The sequence below is a fragment of the Pseudopipra pipra genome, chromosome 2 (assembly GCF_036250125.1).
Source record: "Pseudopipra pipra isolate bDixPip1 chromosome 2, bDixPip1.hap1, whole genome shotgun sequence".
Classification (NCBI taxonomy): domain Eukaryota; kingdom Metazoa; phylum Chordata; class Aves; order Passeriformes; family Pipridae; genus Pseudopipra; species Pseudopipra pipra.
The window spans coordinates 68432003-68450943 of NC_087550.1; the positions used below are offsets into that span (position 1 = coordinate 68432003).

At 41.7% G+C, this 18941-nt stretch overlaps 1 protein-coding gene across 2 annotated transcripts in view; it reads right to left on the reverse strand.

The window, feature by feature from the left end:
* The window catches only part of TBC1D4 (TBC1 domain family member 4), a 96102-nt gene extending 78492 nt beyond the window's left edge, over nucleotides 1–17610 (reverse strand). Inside the window, exon 1 of one of the 2 annotated variants that reach the window (XM_064645893.1) lies at nucleotides 16742–17610. In XM_064645893.1, coding sequence (XP_064501963.1) covers nucleotides 16742–17230 — 489 coding nt within the window. In that variant the 5' untranslated portion in view covers nucleotides 17231–17610. The remainder of the gene's footprint in view (nucleotides 1–16741) is intronic. The other variant, XM_064645894.1, reaches the window with a different exon arrangement.
* Nucleotides 17611–18941: the final 1331 nt, after the last annotated feature.

Below are 18941 nucleotides of genomic sequence, written 5' to 3' on the forward strand. Positions count from 1 at the left end.
AAAGAGACTGGTATTTTGATGGGTACATGAGGCAATCTCACACGGAAATTTCCTTACTGCTGCAATCCTAATTCAAATGATATGCTAGTAAATAACTGTTGAAGACTCAACTGCTCTCATTATACAGTTTGTTCCAAAGGTTTCTAAACCTCATCAGATCATTAATGGTCTTAAAAAAAAATTGTGAAAGAGTCTTAATGAATTAGATGTCTCTTTATATATCACAGTTGGGGCATGTGTGTATATAAATATATATAAATCTAAAAATGAGAGTCATGACAATTTTTGTTCCCAGTCAATGGCAAGATTCTTACTGAAAGTGTGAGGATATGGTGCTTTGGATGCTGGCTGGATGCAAGATTTAATCTGCCATGCCATTTTGACATAAAGGGACATGCTCCACAGCACAATTTCAATCTTCTTCAAAACTTAGGAAGACTGAAGGACTGTCCTCCATCTAGTCTGTATTTTGTTGTGGTGTTTTGGGTTTCTTTATACAATGCCCACTCTTTGCAGCATTATGTCAAAAAGAAGACAGACTCTACAATGTTCTCTCTGTAAGACAGTTATATTTCAGCTTATTTCTGAATTTTTAATGTTTGCATCTAGCTAGAGGTTTTTTTTAAATTCTTTTTAAGTGCAATTTAGCTGGACCTGTAAAGGCACATAATAAACTCCACTTGATAAAAATAGTATGTTAACAACTGAAATAAAGTAAAATCGGCTGTTTCTGTGAAGCCTAATTCTCTAAAATAAAGTATATCGTCCAAAATACTGTCTCTTAAAGTGTTATGGATTTTAACAGACTCTGTCCCTGTTAGGCCCATTTGCTTCACCCCATAGCTGGCAAAGAATTTAGGTCTTCATATCTTAGCTTATACTTGCAAGTAAGATCTGTTTATTTTAAACTTATTAAACAAGTTTGTAATACTGAATGGATACAGGGCATCAAATTTGCTTCTGTTTCAAATTCAGCCTCTCCAAGCCGATTGTCTGGACTTCAGGAATACCTGAAAGTGATTAAAAACTACTGCAGTTTCTCTACTCTATGATGAAAAGAGACCAAGCAGCCACTACCAATAGATAGAGCTGGAAACTTCAAAAAGGAAACTGAAGTGTGTGTGGACAGATTACCTGTCCTTACAGGTAATCTAGGTGTTAATCACTGAAAACCTGATGAAATCTGAAGAAATGACAAAAAATTGTTTCAAAATATTCCATGTGCGTCTCAAAGGGTATCTTTCAAGATCTCAACGGAGATCTTTCAAGAGGTGACAGACTTTTTCTCTCAAAGACAGTCGTATCTGCCCTTAATACATGTTATCATTCTAAAAAGTAGTTACTGTATATTTAGAGCAATTACTAAAATTTAGGCTATAAGAACCTCTCCTTTGACTTCAGTAAATGAATAATCATTTCCCTTCTGAAACTCTATTTGATAAACAGATGTATTTATCATGAAATACCTTCTCAAAAATAAGTCACTTTCAACTATGCATATACCAGTCGAATCATTGTGTCTCGAATTCAAATGCAGCCAAGAGCATTTTTCACAGATGGTAATGAAAAGGGTAGTGCATTCTTTACTACAGAGGCGTGACTGAATTCATTTAAGCTGTGAAATTACTTCTAATGCTATTGGAAGGCCGTTCTCCTTAAAATGAAATTACTTTTATTGAACCGCACAGGGAATTCATTTCTTAACATCTCTGATTTACCAGTTTTGCTGTTTTGAAATATTATGGAAATAGATTAGATTTTTGTCTACCTTTTCTATAACATCAGGAGAACATCTATCGCACTCCTGGCTCCAGATGCTTATGGCTAAGCTAGGCAACTACCTCCTAATTTTACTCTGACTGAGAAACGTTTCCTTAGGGCTTTCTTCTTGCAGAAGCAGGCTTAGCATTGGAGCTCACACACAGGGGTTTCACCAGCTATCCAGACTGCCTACAATATACAGCCCAACTATTCTGTCTTTACTGTCTGCTCTTAAGGTACAAGGGAGGACCAACAGCTCTGCTGAGGTTCACTTCTTCATAACCCTAATGCTGCTGTGCCAGGAAGATGCTCTGTCCCCAAGTGTTTGTTCAGAAATAAGAATAGGAGACTGTGGGCAAAGGGTCAGCTAACTGCACCAATAGCTTCCATCCTTCATGAAAATGCTTTTAAAAACAAATCTCTATGGCCCCTCCAACCCCCAAAGCCTAGGTAGGGTTCTTCTCTAGTTCCTCTTGCTGGTCTGTCAGTCCATCTGGAGGGAGACTAAAGTGCTCCAGTGCTTAAAATACAACAGAAAACACAACGCTTTTGCTGAATACATGAATGGAAGCAACACTTCTGAATCGGTGAATTTCAACAGCAGTAGAACTGTGCTACTTGCAGAAAACTGTCTGAGAAGTCAGGCATTAACACTCCTGTAACAAAACCAGCTGCCCACCAAATTTGTGGCTCTTAGGTCATGAAGGTCCCGTGACCAGCTGAGTTTATAGGAAAATGCCCTCTCTACACTGCCTTTCAGAATAATTTGTATGTTTTGTGTTTTCAAAATACAAAAGGCATTTGTGGATTTCCAAACTAAAAGATTGTCTTTTAAGTGAAAAAAAATAGCAAGGTGGGGGGGCTTTCCCACCTCTCTTGTTTTCACACACAGGGAAGTAACTATGCCAGCAGCCCCCCAGTACCTAAAGGGTGCCTATAAGAAAGCTGGAGAGGGACTTTTTACAGGAGTATGTAGTGATAGGAAGAATGGCTTTAAACTGAAAGAGGACAGGCTTAGCTTAGATATTAGGACGAAAACTTTCACTTATGAGGGTGGCGAGACACTGGCCTTGGTTGTCCAGAGAAGTTGTGGATGCTCCATCCCTGGAAGCATTTGTTCAAGGCCAGGTTGGATGACACTATGAGCCTCATTTAGAGGAAGATGTCTCTACCCATGGGAGGGGGGCTGGAACTAGATAATCTTTAAGGTCCCTTCCAATTCAAACCTCTCTATGATTCTATGATATCTAGCAACAATCAGTAAAGTGTGAGCACATGTCTCTTTCCCATGTGTGAGAAAATACACTTCATCTTTGCCACAGTGCACCGGGAGAGGAGCTTGGAGTTATTCTTCATTCTGAGTTTTGAGTCTGTTTGTTTGGAGGAAAGCATTTGGGAGCTGGGAGGCAAAGGCATTATTAAGGAAGGTAGAAGCCCTCTTTGTCTTATAATTAATTTTCAGACAGTGTCTTACATATGAAAATAGTTGACTGATAGTTACCAAAATGACTACCATAAGGAATTAAATATGCTTCGAAAAATATTTATCAACAACTCATCTGTCAAAACAATCTTCCAATGGAGATGATGCTCAAAGTCCACAAAGTGAATAAATTTTTTAAAGGATTAATTTTACTTAGTTGCATGGAAACCATACTTTAAGGCTCATAATAAACACACTCAAACCTCACTAGATAGATACAAGACGAGCATAGTGACATACAATAGCAGCCTGATACTACATTAAGAAGCTGAGAAGTAAGTCAGGAGACTTTCAAGGACAAATATTAACTTTATAATTTGATATATGAACCCTAACTGTATTAACAGTAAAAAAGAACGTGTCCTCTGCTACTATTACTAGTGGATTCACAGAGAACAATGAATTAAAAATTGGTAATTATGTCAATGTCATGAATATGTTTGCACATTTGAAAACCTGAGGCACTCGAAAATGCTGCTGAACACAATTAAATGTTCCAGAGATTAAAGTATGCTTATCTGGAGTGTACTTTTCACAGCAGTTCTTGCCGGGTTCAAGTTTACTTTGCTCTTAACCAGGCAATCTACCAGCTGTAGCAGCAGCCATGCAATAACAAGCATCCTTCAGCAGCAATTTGTTTCACTACCAGCTACAAATAACTCAGCTGTTCATATTACGCTCCAGGAGATACATTGGTAATATTACAACCTTTTACCATACAGCACAGCATCCTTTCCCTATATATTAGAAGTTGGGTTTTTTGTTTGTTTTGGGGTTTTTTGCTATTCATACCTTCCTTCTGAAACACAATACAACTGCCTTGGTCACCAAGGAAACCCACTTTCACTTCTCATCGGCCATTGGCAGTATGACTTAAAAATAAACTTGTGCCAGGTCATGTGTTTTAAAAAGAAGTGTGTGAAGGTGAAACTAAACTTTAAACGCAAAGTAACTTTGAGCAAGTAAAAACATTAGAATAGCGTTATTAAAATGCATGCTTATTTTTACATAAAATTTTCTGTTCAAGTTTCTGTTAAATAAACAGCTGTTATCAGATCATATCTTTAAAAGAAAAAAAAAGAAAAAGGTTAATGGCAAGTGATAAAAAAAGGAGAAGAGGAGCTAGTCTTCATGATATTTCTAGAATGTGAAACTTGGAACTAGCAAAATGAACAGGAATAAAGTTAAATTTTTCATAATCCTGACAGCTATATCTGAAAAGCTCAGCTCCTGACAGCAAGCACTCAAAAGAATGAATGACTGTTTTTTATTCTTTAAAGTTTTATTTTGGGGCCAGTCGGCTTGTGGGAAGCAGTAGGAGTAAAGGGATTATTATCTTTTTTCGCTATGGTCAGAATCATGACTCTTCATGGTTAACAGTACTGCATGCAGTACCAACAACTCTTGCAAAATGCAAAGATTGTAATCCTGACTGGGACAATTTCAAGGAGCTGAGAATAACAGAAGAGCAAGAGGCATGACACGAGAAAACAATAACCAGTAGCCTTCTATACACAGACAGTAAAAAGACTGTAAAAGCCCACAAATTTGATAACTAATGCATCTGTTGTCAAGCAGTAAAGGGATCTTATAGGGATGTGTTTTCTTTACTGTTCTTCGTACAGCTCTGATTTCTGTACCAGATTCCCTATTATCTTCTTCACGCAGTTCTCAACCCTGATTACATTGCAACCATTCAAAGGCATCCACTAGAGAGAATATTCCTTCAAGAAACGTGCTCCTGTGGCGAACACACCTGGTGCATACAACAAAGTTACGCAAGTTTTTTTTTAAATGTAGATTTGCTGTTTTCTTAGGTTTCTACAAGGTTCCAAATGACAATAGCACCCTGCACTGAATCTGAATCAGAAACCTATCACATCCTTATTCACCTGCTTATTCAACTGTGCTGAAAGATATTTTGACATTTTAACAGGAACAGTACAGGCAGAAACAAAAAACTTCAGTAGTATTACTTTTATGACATAGTAATAGCAAGAGACGGCTAATTTTGATGGCAGGATGACACTTAAAGCTGTAACAGAGAAGTAAAGCAGTACAATCTTCTAGCAGCTGGTGATCCTATAGGAAAACACTGCAATTCAGAGAGAATTACTTGTGTGCCTTGGATCTTATTTCAGAGCAGAGCTCTCTAGACAGAGTCTTAAGTTGTTCACTGAATAGTGCTCTGAAACCAACCCAAAGCAATTAAATCCAGAGTGAAAGCATGAAGCACATCCTGCACAGTTTCATGCAGGGCTCTTATGGGTGCATAACAACAGCTCTTCCAGGAGCAGTGATCCATTACAATACATGTACACTGTTCCTTGTAATATGGCTGGGGAGCCCACGTGGCAGCAGTATGCTCAAGTGAATTAATTGACCTCTGTAACAGGACACCATTAAGCTACTCTTTATTCCTAACACACTAGCCCAATACAGGGCTGAAAGGGACTATTTTCTGTATTTTACACAGGTAACAGACTTAAATACTTTATATTCTTCATTCCATCTGATATAACACAAAAATAGAGCTTAAGCTGTCTATAAATAACCTCAGATGATCCTAAATTTAAAATTTACACCCTGCCTATTACCACCTGAAATCAGTAAACCCATTCAAAACCATAATAAAGATGCAACCATGCTTCAAATTGCTAAGAAAGAGGCTAGAATATATAGCAGTTAAAATTAAAAAAGACTGGTAAAACGCTCATGGGGTGTTAGGTGTTATGTATACAGCTGTATAGGCAAGCAGAGTTGGGTGCTGTGTTTCTACAAGGTCAGCAGCAACCCGGGGGACTCCACAGAGCATTTTGAGCTCTCTACAGAGCTACAGTAAGAATTTTAAAATCCTGAAGCATCCACTTTATTGTGCTGCAGAAATCCAAGTATTAATTGCCTCCTCAAAATCTGACCTTTTTATGGTGGTCTTGTGAGAACTCAGAGCAGAGGCATATCAAATAGGTTGTCAAATCTGAAAAATTTAGACTCGGATAAGAAACAAAATGGCACCACACCCAAGCTTTTGTTCAGCTTACTACTGATGGTACTGTTGAAAATGAATTTTAACTTGTAATTTTCACTAAACTCAGAAAGTTCCCTTTTAAACTCCCATATAACAACAACTAGTAAGACTGTGATGTTAAGTAAAACGGGGGAAGTGCAGAACAGTGGGTGATCATACAGAAAAAAAATACTTGGTTACATAAAGAATCACAGCGATCATCAATTTAGCAGTCTGGGCCAATCTCCATATTTCTTACTCCCAGCTGTGATACTGTATATTTTAAAGACAACATGCTTACTGCACAAAGAGAAAGAAATTCCCCCCAAACACTCACAGCATTCATACAGATGGATCGATAGCTCCATATAATTTTTTTTAATATCACTTTTCTCTGTGGTGATTTTTGCAGACAGAAGATCGCTATGGAGGAAATTTATTCATTTTATAAACTTCACACCATTCCACTAAACTGCAGATATTATTTTTAGTTCTCCCTAGCATGAAGCAGACAGGGAATCCAAGGCACAGTGCCAAGATGTAAACCCACTCCTTCTGAGCTGCCTTTAATCATGTTGCCTTGCTCCCAACTCTGCTCCCACGTTTAGGTCAGCAAATTTCCTCAAGGCTAAATCTGAATATAAGTACACATATGCCATGGATAATCTGGGTGTGTTCCTTCATGAATAATTTAGATAAAAGTATGATGTGTTGCTCCTACTGAAAGGTTCACTTGATTTTCTCTTTTGGCAAGGTTCACCCAAAAAAGTGCTGCTGAAGAAGAGCCGGCATCTTGCCTCTATTTATAATGTCGTTGATTTACAAAAAAAGTGTACCCTCTTCACAAATTTCTTTGTGTACTGCTTAAGCTTGCAGTCCTGCTGCACAGAAAATTAAGGGACTCTTATTGAGTATGACCATAAAGCCAGACCAGAAGTATTTTCTACAAAAGGGATACTTATTTGAAATCTTTCTCCATAAAAAACAAGTCTTGTGTGCTGCCTAAACCAAATGTTACAGGAAGAGCAGTATTTTCCATAAAAAGCTCTCCTAGAGTTGTTATGTGATTTGCGCATCAGAGCAGCATTTCAGCATCTTAAATTATGTTCTTGTTTTGTTGTTTTTGCAAAATATAGTTACAGTAGCTTGTTTGGCAAGTTGTATCCCAACTGCTTAGATTGCCACAGAAGTACCTTGACACTGAGGGCAGTCTACTATTTATTTTCACTGCCAAGGAGGTCATACACACGATCCCTCCTAATTTGCACACAAGCAGGAATGAATTTTTTCACATCAGACTACCAAAGCTATAATTTTGCACGCTATGGCAGAGCTGAGGCAGGCAGGAATTGCAGACCTTTGCATATGTATGGCACCTGAAGGTCATACATCAGCTTTCAGCACAGGGTTTAGCTGGAGGAGGTGTGATGCTTTGTTTCTGCCCTTCTAGCCAAGCAGTCCTAAAGAAAGCAACTGGTTCCTCACTGGCAAATACAGCACTGTGAAACATATACTACCCTACTCTATTTTTATTTAGAAATCCTACGGTAACTTGAGATGAAGTTGTTAGGAAAGCCAAAGCAGGAAACAAACTATGAGAAGGCACATAAAAATATACTTCAGCAAGTTAGCATTGCACATCCTAGTCTTTTATTGCTCTGTTACCAAATATTTACTCTATTTCAAAAATACTCAAGAACCCACAGACCACTGACTATTCCCAAAGTTTCTGGGACATTGCTGGTTTTAGTCTTTTTTTTTTTTTAATTAACATAACGGGAAACCCATATCTGCGTCACACAGTACACAAAATATATTTAACATCAGCATTCTAATAAATAAATAAATATTAATCTTGCTAAGAAAAACAAAACTGAGAACACTCTGGAAAGCTGTCTTTACTATGCCCTGGAGGATAATATTCGGACTTCCCATAATGTTTTTCCATGCATCAAGGATCTCTGAACAGCACTGTGCAGATCTACATGTTCCTGCCAAGAAGAGTAATGAAGTAAAACATAACCCTAGTCATTTTAACAGAGCAAGCTGCTTGTTAAGGTTTATCAACATACAAAAATGAACTTCATGACTGAAATATACTTTAAAGTCAGCTGTAATGGGATGGGGAAAACCACAGAGCTAGGGATAGTAGAACTGGAAAAAAGCCACATTTCTATGGTATTGGTTTTATCTTACCCAACAGCTTCTACAAATCTTACACACTGGCTTTGAACAAGGCTCTCTCTCACATTTGCATTGCAAATGAATTTAATCCTTCAGAAAAGTGCCACATGTCCAATACTGTAGAATCCTACCCTTCTTCAGTTGTTCCAGAGATGCAGAACAAGAAAAACCTTACCACATTCCAAATTTCCAGAAAAGATTATTTTTAAAAGCCTACTTAATTCCAAAGAGATAAAATTATTTAGAAAAAAAGAAGTTATGAGTTCCATGAGAAAGTAATCAGATTTGAGAAGAGATGAAGACAACTCCCTATTACAATTTATAAAGTCAGGAAATGTGATTTAGTAGATACAATTCCTCTAAGCACCAAGCAGAGTTTGATTAGCATTAGGAGTCCATTAAAAGTAATTTTTTCTTTTTTGCACTGGTTTGACTGAAATATTTTACCTCTCTTACAAATGATCCAAACTGAAAGGAGTTATAATGCATCTAGGTAACTTATTAGTTCATAACGTCTTTTTTAGGCTCTGAATAGAAAAATAAAATTTAATACATGGATTTACTATATGCCATCTAACAAGACTGAACAGCCTTCATGTTACAACAGCCTTTCAAGTACATGTTGTAGGTTTTTGTTTAAGTGACTTATAACTAAACCATGCAGAAGGACAGAAAAGCCATGTTTAAGCGCTGCAACTGTAGCCAAGACACAAAATTTCAGCTTGGAAAGGTAAAATTATACCTAGAGCTCTAGCTGCTGCCATGGTTTTCCTTTTTTTTTTTCCCCCCGAGAGATTCTGGTAGAGGAGCAGCGGAAATCCTGGCAGCACCATCCTCTTCAGAAGAGGACCAACTAATTAACTTCTCACTCTAAATCCTAATTCCCTGCAGCAGGAAGAGGGGACAGGAGGGGCTAAGCAGCCCATTTCACTTAAGAGGGATGGCTTTAAGGAGGCTTTGCCTCAGACAGCAGGGCACAGTGCTGTTCATTTCAAGCAGGGTGGCTGCTACGGAGGCAGAGGCAAGGAAGGGAGCAAGCTTCAGACGATGGTAGGTTTTGTGCTGGTAGAGCATGACTGTTCAGAATGAAGACTAGCTGAATTTTTCAAGATATATAGTTAACTTTTATAAATATCTAAAACTTCAGACTCTAATATGGGCTACTATGAGCGCCTTGAGTCGAATGCACCTAGTTTTGTTTGATTGGTGGGGTTCTCACGTCCTTTTCTCTCCAGTCTTAAATATACTACCAGAACTAATCCTGCACAGCACAAACAGGTTTACCTCTGAACACGGAATTACCAGAGTACTTTCAGATCTACAAGATCACCAAGAAAGTTTATTTGCCCACCTCACTGACGTACCAGTTGTCACCTGATTAATACACCTGAATAGGAATAAAAAAACCCCAACATGTTCATGGATGAAAACATGCATATCCGACACTGATGCACGTTCTGTGGTACCCAAAACAAACCACAAAATAGGAAGTTCGCGCATCATGGGGGGTCATCACTTCCACATTTTCATCCTGCCCCGTGACATTCAGTACTGTCTTCTTATAGTTTGACCTCTTCAGGGGCAATATGGTTGTGTGTAAAATGATCATACGCTATCTTCCATTAGCAATGCTCTACTTTATTTTGGAACCCATGTAACTGCAGACGGTCTTGATGTACCTATTTGTGTCAGAACATAAAGGTGATAGATAATATATTACAGCCTATACAGAACAGGAAAGTTTATAAATTAAGTCACTTCACTTTGTTGGCTTAAGTTTGCTTTCCAGCAGCCCTGAAACAACACGTTATTTAATGACCTATATAGGTAGGTCTTTTTACCCAGTCATCTCCTTGTAGTCTCTGAAGGTACCTCAGAACAGCACAGAACATAAAGGTAGAAGATGCCACAGTTCACATATGGGGCAAATTACAAAAGCCACATTGGAAATAAACTCTTCTTTTTTATTCTTGTCTCTATACTTGAAATAGTATCTGAAACCACAAAGAAAACAGAACCAGGTGGCAGAGGACAGCTGGCACCATGAGGGGACCATGCCAAAGCTGATGAAAGTCTGCATGACCTACAGACTAGACAGCAATCTCCAAGATCTGTCCCCAAAATTTAACATGGTATTCACCACTTTACCTCAGAGAAACTCATCACATTTGCAGAGTTCTCGGCAAATGGGGAAGATGGATGGAAGAGATGCAAGGAAGGGTGCACATCAAATGCTGTACCAGACTCTAGCAAACAGCAGAGATTGAGAGGAGTGAGTCACAAACACCACTATTTTGTGATGGCTGGTTAGAAATTGAATCTTTTATAGCATTCACTTTTATAAATAACTATCTTCAAGCACTTTGGTCCGAGTTTTTTATCATCCCTAAAAATCAGACTCTCCCTGTTGCCAAGACATATATAAGCTAGCCAAACCTTTTTGAAGTCAGTTTTCTATTTAATTATTTTTACAAGGAACTGCCTCTACATTTGAAAGACAGGAAAAAAAGAAATGTAGAAATAGATAATCAGAAGAAGCCTTGATTTGGTATTCTCAGATGCATACAAGCTCCTTTCTTTAACTAAGACAGCCTTATTATCTGGTACACTGCTTACCTACAGACACTCGCAGTGAGCTTACATCATTATGTATATTTACTGTTCTAGGTTTCATTTTGCCTTTCTGAAAACACAGTCCTCTGAGACATTGCTTCTACTCCTCAAATAATGGGGTGGTTTTCATGAAATACAAAGGGAAAAATTAATCATTTATTTCTACAAACATAACAGATAAGAGTATTTAAAACCATTCCCTTTCCTCTCCTAAACATTAATCAGGAATAAAAAGGCTGTTTCACCATATAGAAACAACTAACAATGTCACTGTTTTTATTATTTTTTCTGTTTGGAACATGGGAGAACATTAATACGGACAAGATGTTCAAAACTGGAATTTAAAGAGAGCTTCACAAGCCTAAAATGAAAAGTGCTCTCATATGCAAAAAAAAAAAAAAAAAAAAAAAAAAAAGTGCCAAATCTATCATTAAGGAAAACAAAAATGAAACCTGCAGCTCTTGACTTTCAGTTCCCAAAAAAGGGAGTGCAAGACTTCATCAGAGGCTGTATAGCCCATGGAGATAATAAGGCTGCTCACCAAACAATTCTGCATTCATTGCAAGCCTTTAGCATCCATGCTTTGTTCTGAGTCATTGCTTTTCAGTTTCTCACCCCATGAATGAAATCCTGACCCACAAGAACTTACAGAACATTTTTTTTGTCTCTCCAAGACTTGTTTTCTTGATAAAACTGGGACAACCTATCCTGCTCATGGAAAACAGTGTTGCTTCTTTCCTCTGCGATCAAACTGTGCTTGTGCTCATCTGTCTAGCAATCAAACGTCATCTCTCCCATTTCCTGCAGAATCCTTCAAAACCTAGAGCTCATCTTTTTTGTCATGTCTGTTATACCTATTCAAAGCACATCTTGTCAGACAACTCAACCAGTGCAACACTTTCATATGAATGGCAACAATGCTGTACATATGCACTTCCTATAACCAAGACTTTATTGTCATGCAGCTCATGCTCCTATGCCACATAAAAATCAAAGGACAACAGAAATATGAACGTAAACTTGGCAAACTTCCTTCTTCAAACATTTCTAACTTACATTCTTCAATAAGAAACTTTATGTAACATGGTATTATTACAGCATAAAAGCCTCCTTTTACTAGACTTTGTACTGATGCCTCGTTTTTCAGAACAAACTGTCTTATGGCCTTGCTTTACTGAAACACATTTTCAAACAAGCAGGAGACACACTCCTGGAATAAACAAGTGTGTTTGACAAGCAGGCTCTTGTCTCTGTCCTTCTGTCTCTCCAGTTCTTATCACAGCTTTATATTGTCAGCAAAAGGCTTCATTATTTCTGCTTCACCTTGAGAAAGCCCAGACCCCTAACACATGGGTGTAGCACAAAGACACAGCTATAGATTACACCCATAGACCTTACTGAGGTCTGCGCACCTGAACATTTTTCTTTCAAGGCTAGCTTGGATTAGTTTTGAAACCCTGTAACAACATACTTTGATCCCTGCTCACAAGTTTTCTAAAAGAAAAACAAAATACAACCAGTAAGTTCTTACTTAACTGGAGGAAACAACTATCTTCACTAATAAGAATCAATTACAGTATAACTTGATTTAGGATGCCAGTTCAGGTTAAAAAAAAATTCCCTCCAAACAGGCTTATTAACGTTTCAAGAAAATACACAACCTAGATGAGCATAATAATTTAAAAAAAAAGTCCAGAAAGAGATACCATAAGCCTTTCCTCCAGAAACAGGGAATCAAGGCAATTGTCAAACTGCATTGATTTGTTCCACACAATTAAAATCCAGTTTACAACATAAAATCAGTATTCCATGATAAAAATGTGTTGAAGTTGAGCTTGAAAACACTAAACAAACAGGCTTTTTTGGTGGCTGCAAGAAAGGTATGCTTGCCATATTTATAAACTCTAACTTTTTGTTAAAAAAAAAAAAAAGTAAATCTGTTCCCAGGATTGTAAAGAAAATCTGTCAAAATATAAAATGTGACAATACTGTCATCTGATGTCTACAAACAGACTCTATGCATCCTAGGTAATTCTCAAATGACATCAATACAAAACTAACAAATCTCTGGCTGCTACTCAGAAGCTACTAGGCAATACTAAACAGACAACTACCCTTACCCACTTCAGCTGGCTACTGCTTTGAAAAGTTACAAGAAGCAGCAAACACTAATAATTCAGCAGAAACAAAAAAGAAGGGAAAAATTTCTTTTCCCATCTCCACCAGTCAGATGGCTTCAGATGTCTCCCCTTGTTATTAAACAGCAAGACACACACACACACCCCCACACATACCCCCCAGTAAAAGCATCTTAGCATCCACTTCCATGCTGCCAAGCTGAGCTTTGGGTTTGAAACACTGCCAAAGTACTACTCCAGAACAGGAGTCGACCCACATACTTTTCAGCTCTGCCTAAAATTTGTAGGCTTTCAAATAAAATTAGAACGTGTTTCATACTACCTCACTCATTTTTCTTCAATCACACCAAATAACATTAAAAGATGTTATCTTCCCACCTGATGTCATCAGAGCACATATTGCATTGGCTTTTTATTGGTCATCTGGTAAAGAAATCTGCAGGGAATGGCAAGAAGTATTGCTTTTTTCTAAAGAATAACAACCCTTTTTGTGGTCATAGTGAATGCACATGCATCCTAAACACTGTGCAGTACAGCTGGTGGACAAAGAAACAGGCTTGAAGCCAAAACTTTCGTTCTCACCTACATTGTGTTTTCAGAATTATCACGGTAGCACTAATCTCTTGGAAGTCAATCATTAACCTCTCACTTTCATAATTTACACCCGCCATTAAAAATTATGGCTGTCTTCTAACTCAAAGACCACGTAACATCTCCTGCACTCTCCCTTCACTGCAGAGTGACTTAGCGTGCTGCTAAACTTAATACTGCCAAAATGGGTAAACACCATGGCTTTGCAGTCATCTCTGGCTAATTTTAAGTCAGAATAACTTTACAGAATCATAGAATGGTTTGGCTTGCAAGGGATCTTGAAGACCAGCTAATTCCACCTGCCCTGCCACAGGCAGGGACACCTTCCATTAGACCAGGTTGCTCAAAGCCCCATTCAACCTCACCTTGAACAATTCCAGGGATGGAGTATTCACAACTTCTCTAAAAAGAAACTTCTCTAGCACTTCTGGAAAGGCTGTCTGACCCTTCCCCTTCTTGGCTACTCTCTGATAATGTGTGCCTCCAACCCACTTGTCTTGACGTAAATGGTATTAAGGTTGCATAGTAAAGCAAATGAGGAAAGCAGTTTGGAAATAATCCAGAAAAGGTGAGGGAAAAGCAAGTTTAACACCAGTCAATTCCCTGATCCTGTTTGCTGTGCAGCTGCACAAACAGTTGTGCTGCCATGAGGACAAAGCCGAGAGGAAGGAACAAGGGGTCGAGGCTTCAAGGGGACAGGATCACTTCTCTCAGTAGCAGTGCCAACTTACATTGCCTGAAAGTCTCTACTACCTAAGATGGCAAATGAGGTTGTCTTAAAATACCACCTGTGAAAAATACTTTCTAATCTAGTAGACAACACGGGGCTCATACAACCACTATGAAACAGTAGTGCATACTTAAAGATCTTGAAAGCATGCAAGAACAGTGTCAATTTTATAAGAAGCAAGACTTTCAGAAGAAGATTTTCGGAGCTAGTAACCTGCAGCCTGACTTCATCCACTCAGGACTAAGCTTAAGTACAGACCACTAGCTAGAGACCTGGACAGGCTTAGCCAACCAAGTCTCAATGACTGGTAACAAAACTCAGGAGGGGAAAAAAATTCTTTTCTTTTTGATATCTTAAAAAAACTTGCCTGTTAGTCAGACATTTGTGAATCCCATCACTGGCTGTGCATTTACTACCCTCACTGTAGTTTGAAAGCATGTGCTGAGTAACAGTCATGTGATGGACATGTTCTTTTTTAATGATAACAAGGTTAAAAAAAAATCTTAGACTAGGTAAAACTTAGACTATATTGTCAGAACAAGACAGGAAGGGGAACTTGTTCACACTAGTAACTTCCTTCAGTAGAAGACTTTACCTACATATCAGTTGGAATCAAATGATACAGAATGTGTTTGATTTAACTCAATGCACATAAGGACATTTTCCTCCATGAAGAAAGAAGATATATGGATAAAAGCTTTAGTCAGAAACAGCCTCCCAAATATACACATACGTACTAATTTGCATGTTCGCTAGAGTACTAGGGATCCACTAAACTTTGTAAAACAATCTCATGGTACCAGCACAGACCTACCCCAAAAATAAATTTGATTCAGCATCTTCTGCTAACAGCAGGAATCTCAGTCCATATGGTCAGTCTCCTAAAAAGACATTTTGGCTCCTCTCTTGCCAGATATGATCCCCTCCACTTCACGCTTCTTCTGCGTGCTCTCTCCTGGCAGAGCACTACAGCTGTAGCAGTTGCCAGCAAGTTAAGCGTAATTACCTCCACTTGGGATACCGCCTGTCCTATCATTAATGATGGCTTAGGCCACAGCTATGCATGCAACCGAAATCCCTCCCACGTTAAAGTCTCTGGAAGTACGCTGGGCTCAAATAAAAATTAATATACTGACAAGTCTTCTGTAGTTTTCTTAATGCTTTCTACCCTCTTCACTTAAAAAAACAAACAAAAGAAATCTGAGCAACTGTTCAGCAGATCTAGTAAGTCAGCTAAGTGGTTTCAGTAAATCCCAGCACTTCTAATTGCATGCGTCTTTCCTCCAGTTTGTGAAAACTAGGAGGTGTCCTAACTTAACCAAAGAACTGTTATCGAAAGGCCTTTCTCTTGCTGTCATTTTGCAAAATCAATCATCAAACCTACTTGTCAAACCGCCATTGCTCACATACCCTAAACAGGGAGCAGAAAGAAGTCTGCTGCACATTTGACATGCGAGCCAATGCCTGTCAGATAGTCAGGAAAATACAGTCTTACTGTTAGGACTTTTTTCCAGTTGGCACGTTATCAACAATGTCCCCACCCAAACCAAGAGTTGTTTGTAGCATTACTGCGTGTGCCTGAGCACAGGCAGGTGTCCTTAGTGTGACCCGGGACAACAGAACCCATTGGTCACGAACGATGGTTTCTACACCACCAGGGTTTGCAGAAAAGCACCATCTTCACTACTCAATTCCTGTCCGACGCTTACGCCACTACATGGGCGATTTAACACAAATTCTGCGTTTTGCTCCCAGAGCAAATTGTGCTTTTGCCACTGAGATGCGACGCCTCTCCATGGAGGGGGAACGGAGAAGAACGAAAGGGGCTCCACCTTCCGCTGCACCGCGTTTCGCAGAGTGGGTATCCTCGGCCTAGCAGAGGGTGCTCCATGCGCTCGGGGCAGAAGTGGCACAGCACCCCGCGGCCACGCGGGACTGTGCGCCCGCCCCACGCACACCCCTTTTTCCCGAGGGCGCTGCAGCCGCCTGAGCTGCAGAGGCAGCCGCGGGACGAGCCCAGCGGGCACGGCCGCTCCCCCCACGCCGCGGGTGGGTGTGCGGGGCGTTACGGTCCCGCAGCGCCCCGCAAGCGCCACCCTGCCCCGCCCCAGCACACCGACACGCTCCGCGGCTGCGGAGTGCAGCGACCGAGGTCCCGCCCGGCGAGGGGGAGAGAAGCCAAGAGGGGGGGATCCCAGGCAGTGCCCCCTTTCCCTACGCCCGCCGCCACTCGCCTGGTTGGGGTCAGTGGCCCGGAAGACGTGGCAGGCCATGGGGGAGTCGGGGTTGTCGGGCTGCGCCTTGATCAGGTAGGCGAAGTAGGTGAGGTCGTGGCTGTTGTGGATGAAGCGGGCGATGTGCTGCGCCTTGTGCTCGAAGATGAAGACGGCGGGCGCGGGGCTGGCGGGGCGGCCGGGGCCGGCGGCGGGGCCGGGGCTGGCGGGGCCGGCGGGCACGCAGCGCAGCGTGGGCGAGCCCAGCAGCAGCAGCACCTCGCGGGCCGGCACCGCGCTGCCCGGGGCGCCGCCGGGCTCCTGCCGCTGCCCGCGCCGGCGGATCTCGGCCACCAGCCAGGGCAGCATGGGCAGCGTGGTCCGCCTGTCCAGGCATGACGAGCCCACGTACCACAGCCTGAAGCGCTTCTCCCCCGGAGGCGCCGGCTGCGGCTCGGGCTCGGGCTCCAAGGGGTGAGAGAGCGGCTCGCCCTCCCCTCGCTTCTCCATGGCGGGTGCCTGGGCGGAGGACGCGGCGCTCCGCGGCCGCTTCCCCCGGCGCCAGGTGCAGCTGGCGGGGCCTGCGCTCGGCCGGGGCCGCCGCTAAGCGCGCATCCCGCCGGGCACGGCCGCGCCGCCTCCTCCTGCTGCCCGCGCGGGGTCAGCCCGCGGGGCGGGGAAGGACGGCCGAAGAACCTCCGCCTCCTCCTCCTCAACGCCCCGGGGAGGAGCGCAAGGGCTACGCCCCGAGCGAGCTCCGCGCCCCGACCACCGCCGGCCGAGGGGAGGGCCAGCCCCGCCAGCCCGGGCCCCAAAGCAAAATAGAAGGTGGGATGTCTTCTGCTCCCCGTTCTGCCGGGTGGTGCTGGGCTCTCCCTGAGGCTTGCAGTGTGACCAGGCGCGCAGGGAGGCGGAGGAAGAGGAGGAGGTCCGCAAGGGGAGGAAGGAGGTGGAGAGGCCGGCGGGGCAGTCCCCCGCCCTGCTTGCAAAAGCTCCCAAGCGCTTTTCCGAGTTAGTTTTGATTCCGGCGAGCCGGAGGGTCGCTGGGGAGAAGGCTCCCGCGCAGGGAGCGGGGGCCCGGGGCACCCCCGCCCGGGGCGCTCCGCTCCCACCGCCGCTTCTCCTCTGGTTTCTCCCCTGCGCGGGGAGAACCGGCCTTGTCGCGGCCGTGCTACAGCAGCGTCTCCTGCCGAGCCACTGCCGAGTCAGAGTTTCGTTTAAGACTGATTTTATTTTTTTTTTATAGGCTTGTTTTTCCTGCTTGAGTTTTAGTTGTGGGGGTTTCGCCATCGCTATCGCGATAACATCTCTTATCAACGACAAATCCGCCACCTACTGCAGATGTTAGTAACTAGCTTCCTCTACCTGAGAAAGTAGTTGGACAAAGCTCTGCCAGTCATACATCATCCGTATCCCTTTGGTAATTGCCAGTTGTAGCGACTGTCTCCTTGTTTACATCCGTAGCAACAGCGGGGATGACTCGCAGTAAAACGTTACTATGGGTCCCGTTTTAACTGCCTAGAGATGAAAAGTCTGTAGCTTGAGCTGAAGAGCTGGTCGGTGTAATTTGAGGCTGCATAATTATTAGGGCAGAGAGGGGTCACGTAGCACTCAGGTCACAGCCCACAGCAGTCTGAACTGACACACAAACTGTCGCATTAGCGTTATTTTCATAGCAGTATAAACCACTCAGCTCATTTTCTGAGCAAACTATATTGCTCTTCATATTTTTCCAGTTTAACCATCTAATTTATCCATTTTGGTTTATCAGTTGTAGTTTTCAGTTTTAACATTCTGGTTTGGCAAGACCTCAAATACATATCCTCTCATGGCATCCTCCAAGCCTTAAGGGACATCCTACAATGTCCCTTGGGACAGGAGCACTAATGCAAAAAGTCTTATGTAGGCAGAACACCAGCTTCAATATGTGCTACAGTGGTACAAGTTAAAGCCAGACTGGCATTGCTTCCCTAAGCTATTTTTGCACACTTTAACATCTGAACTGCATTGTTGTACAGTAGATTTTATAACGAGGGTAACTAGAAGAATAATGGCCAAATTTTTTGGATCATAAAACTAAAAATTTTCTTGTCCCTCACTTTGCACAGTTAGCATTAACCCTTTAGCTGAGAATGGTACTTGAGATTTTGTGTCCACCATTGCGGGATGACAATTCAGGAGCCACTGCGATCCTCTTAACAGTGCACCTAGGAGAAAGAGC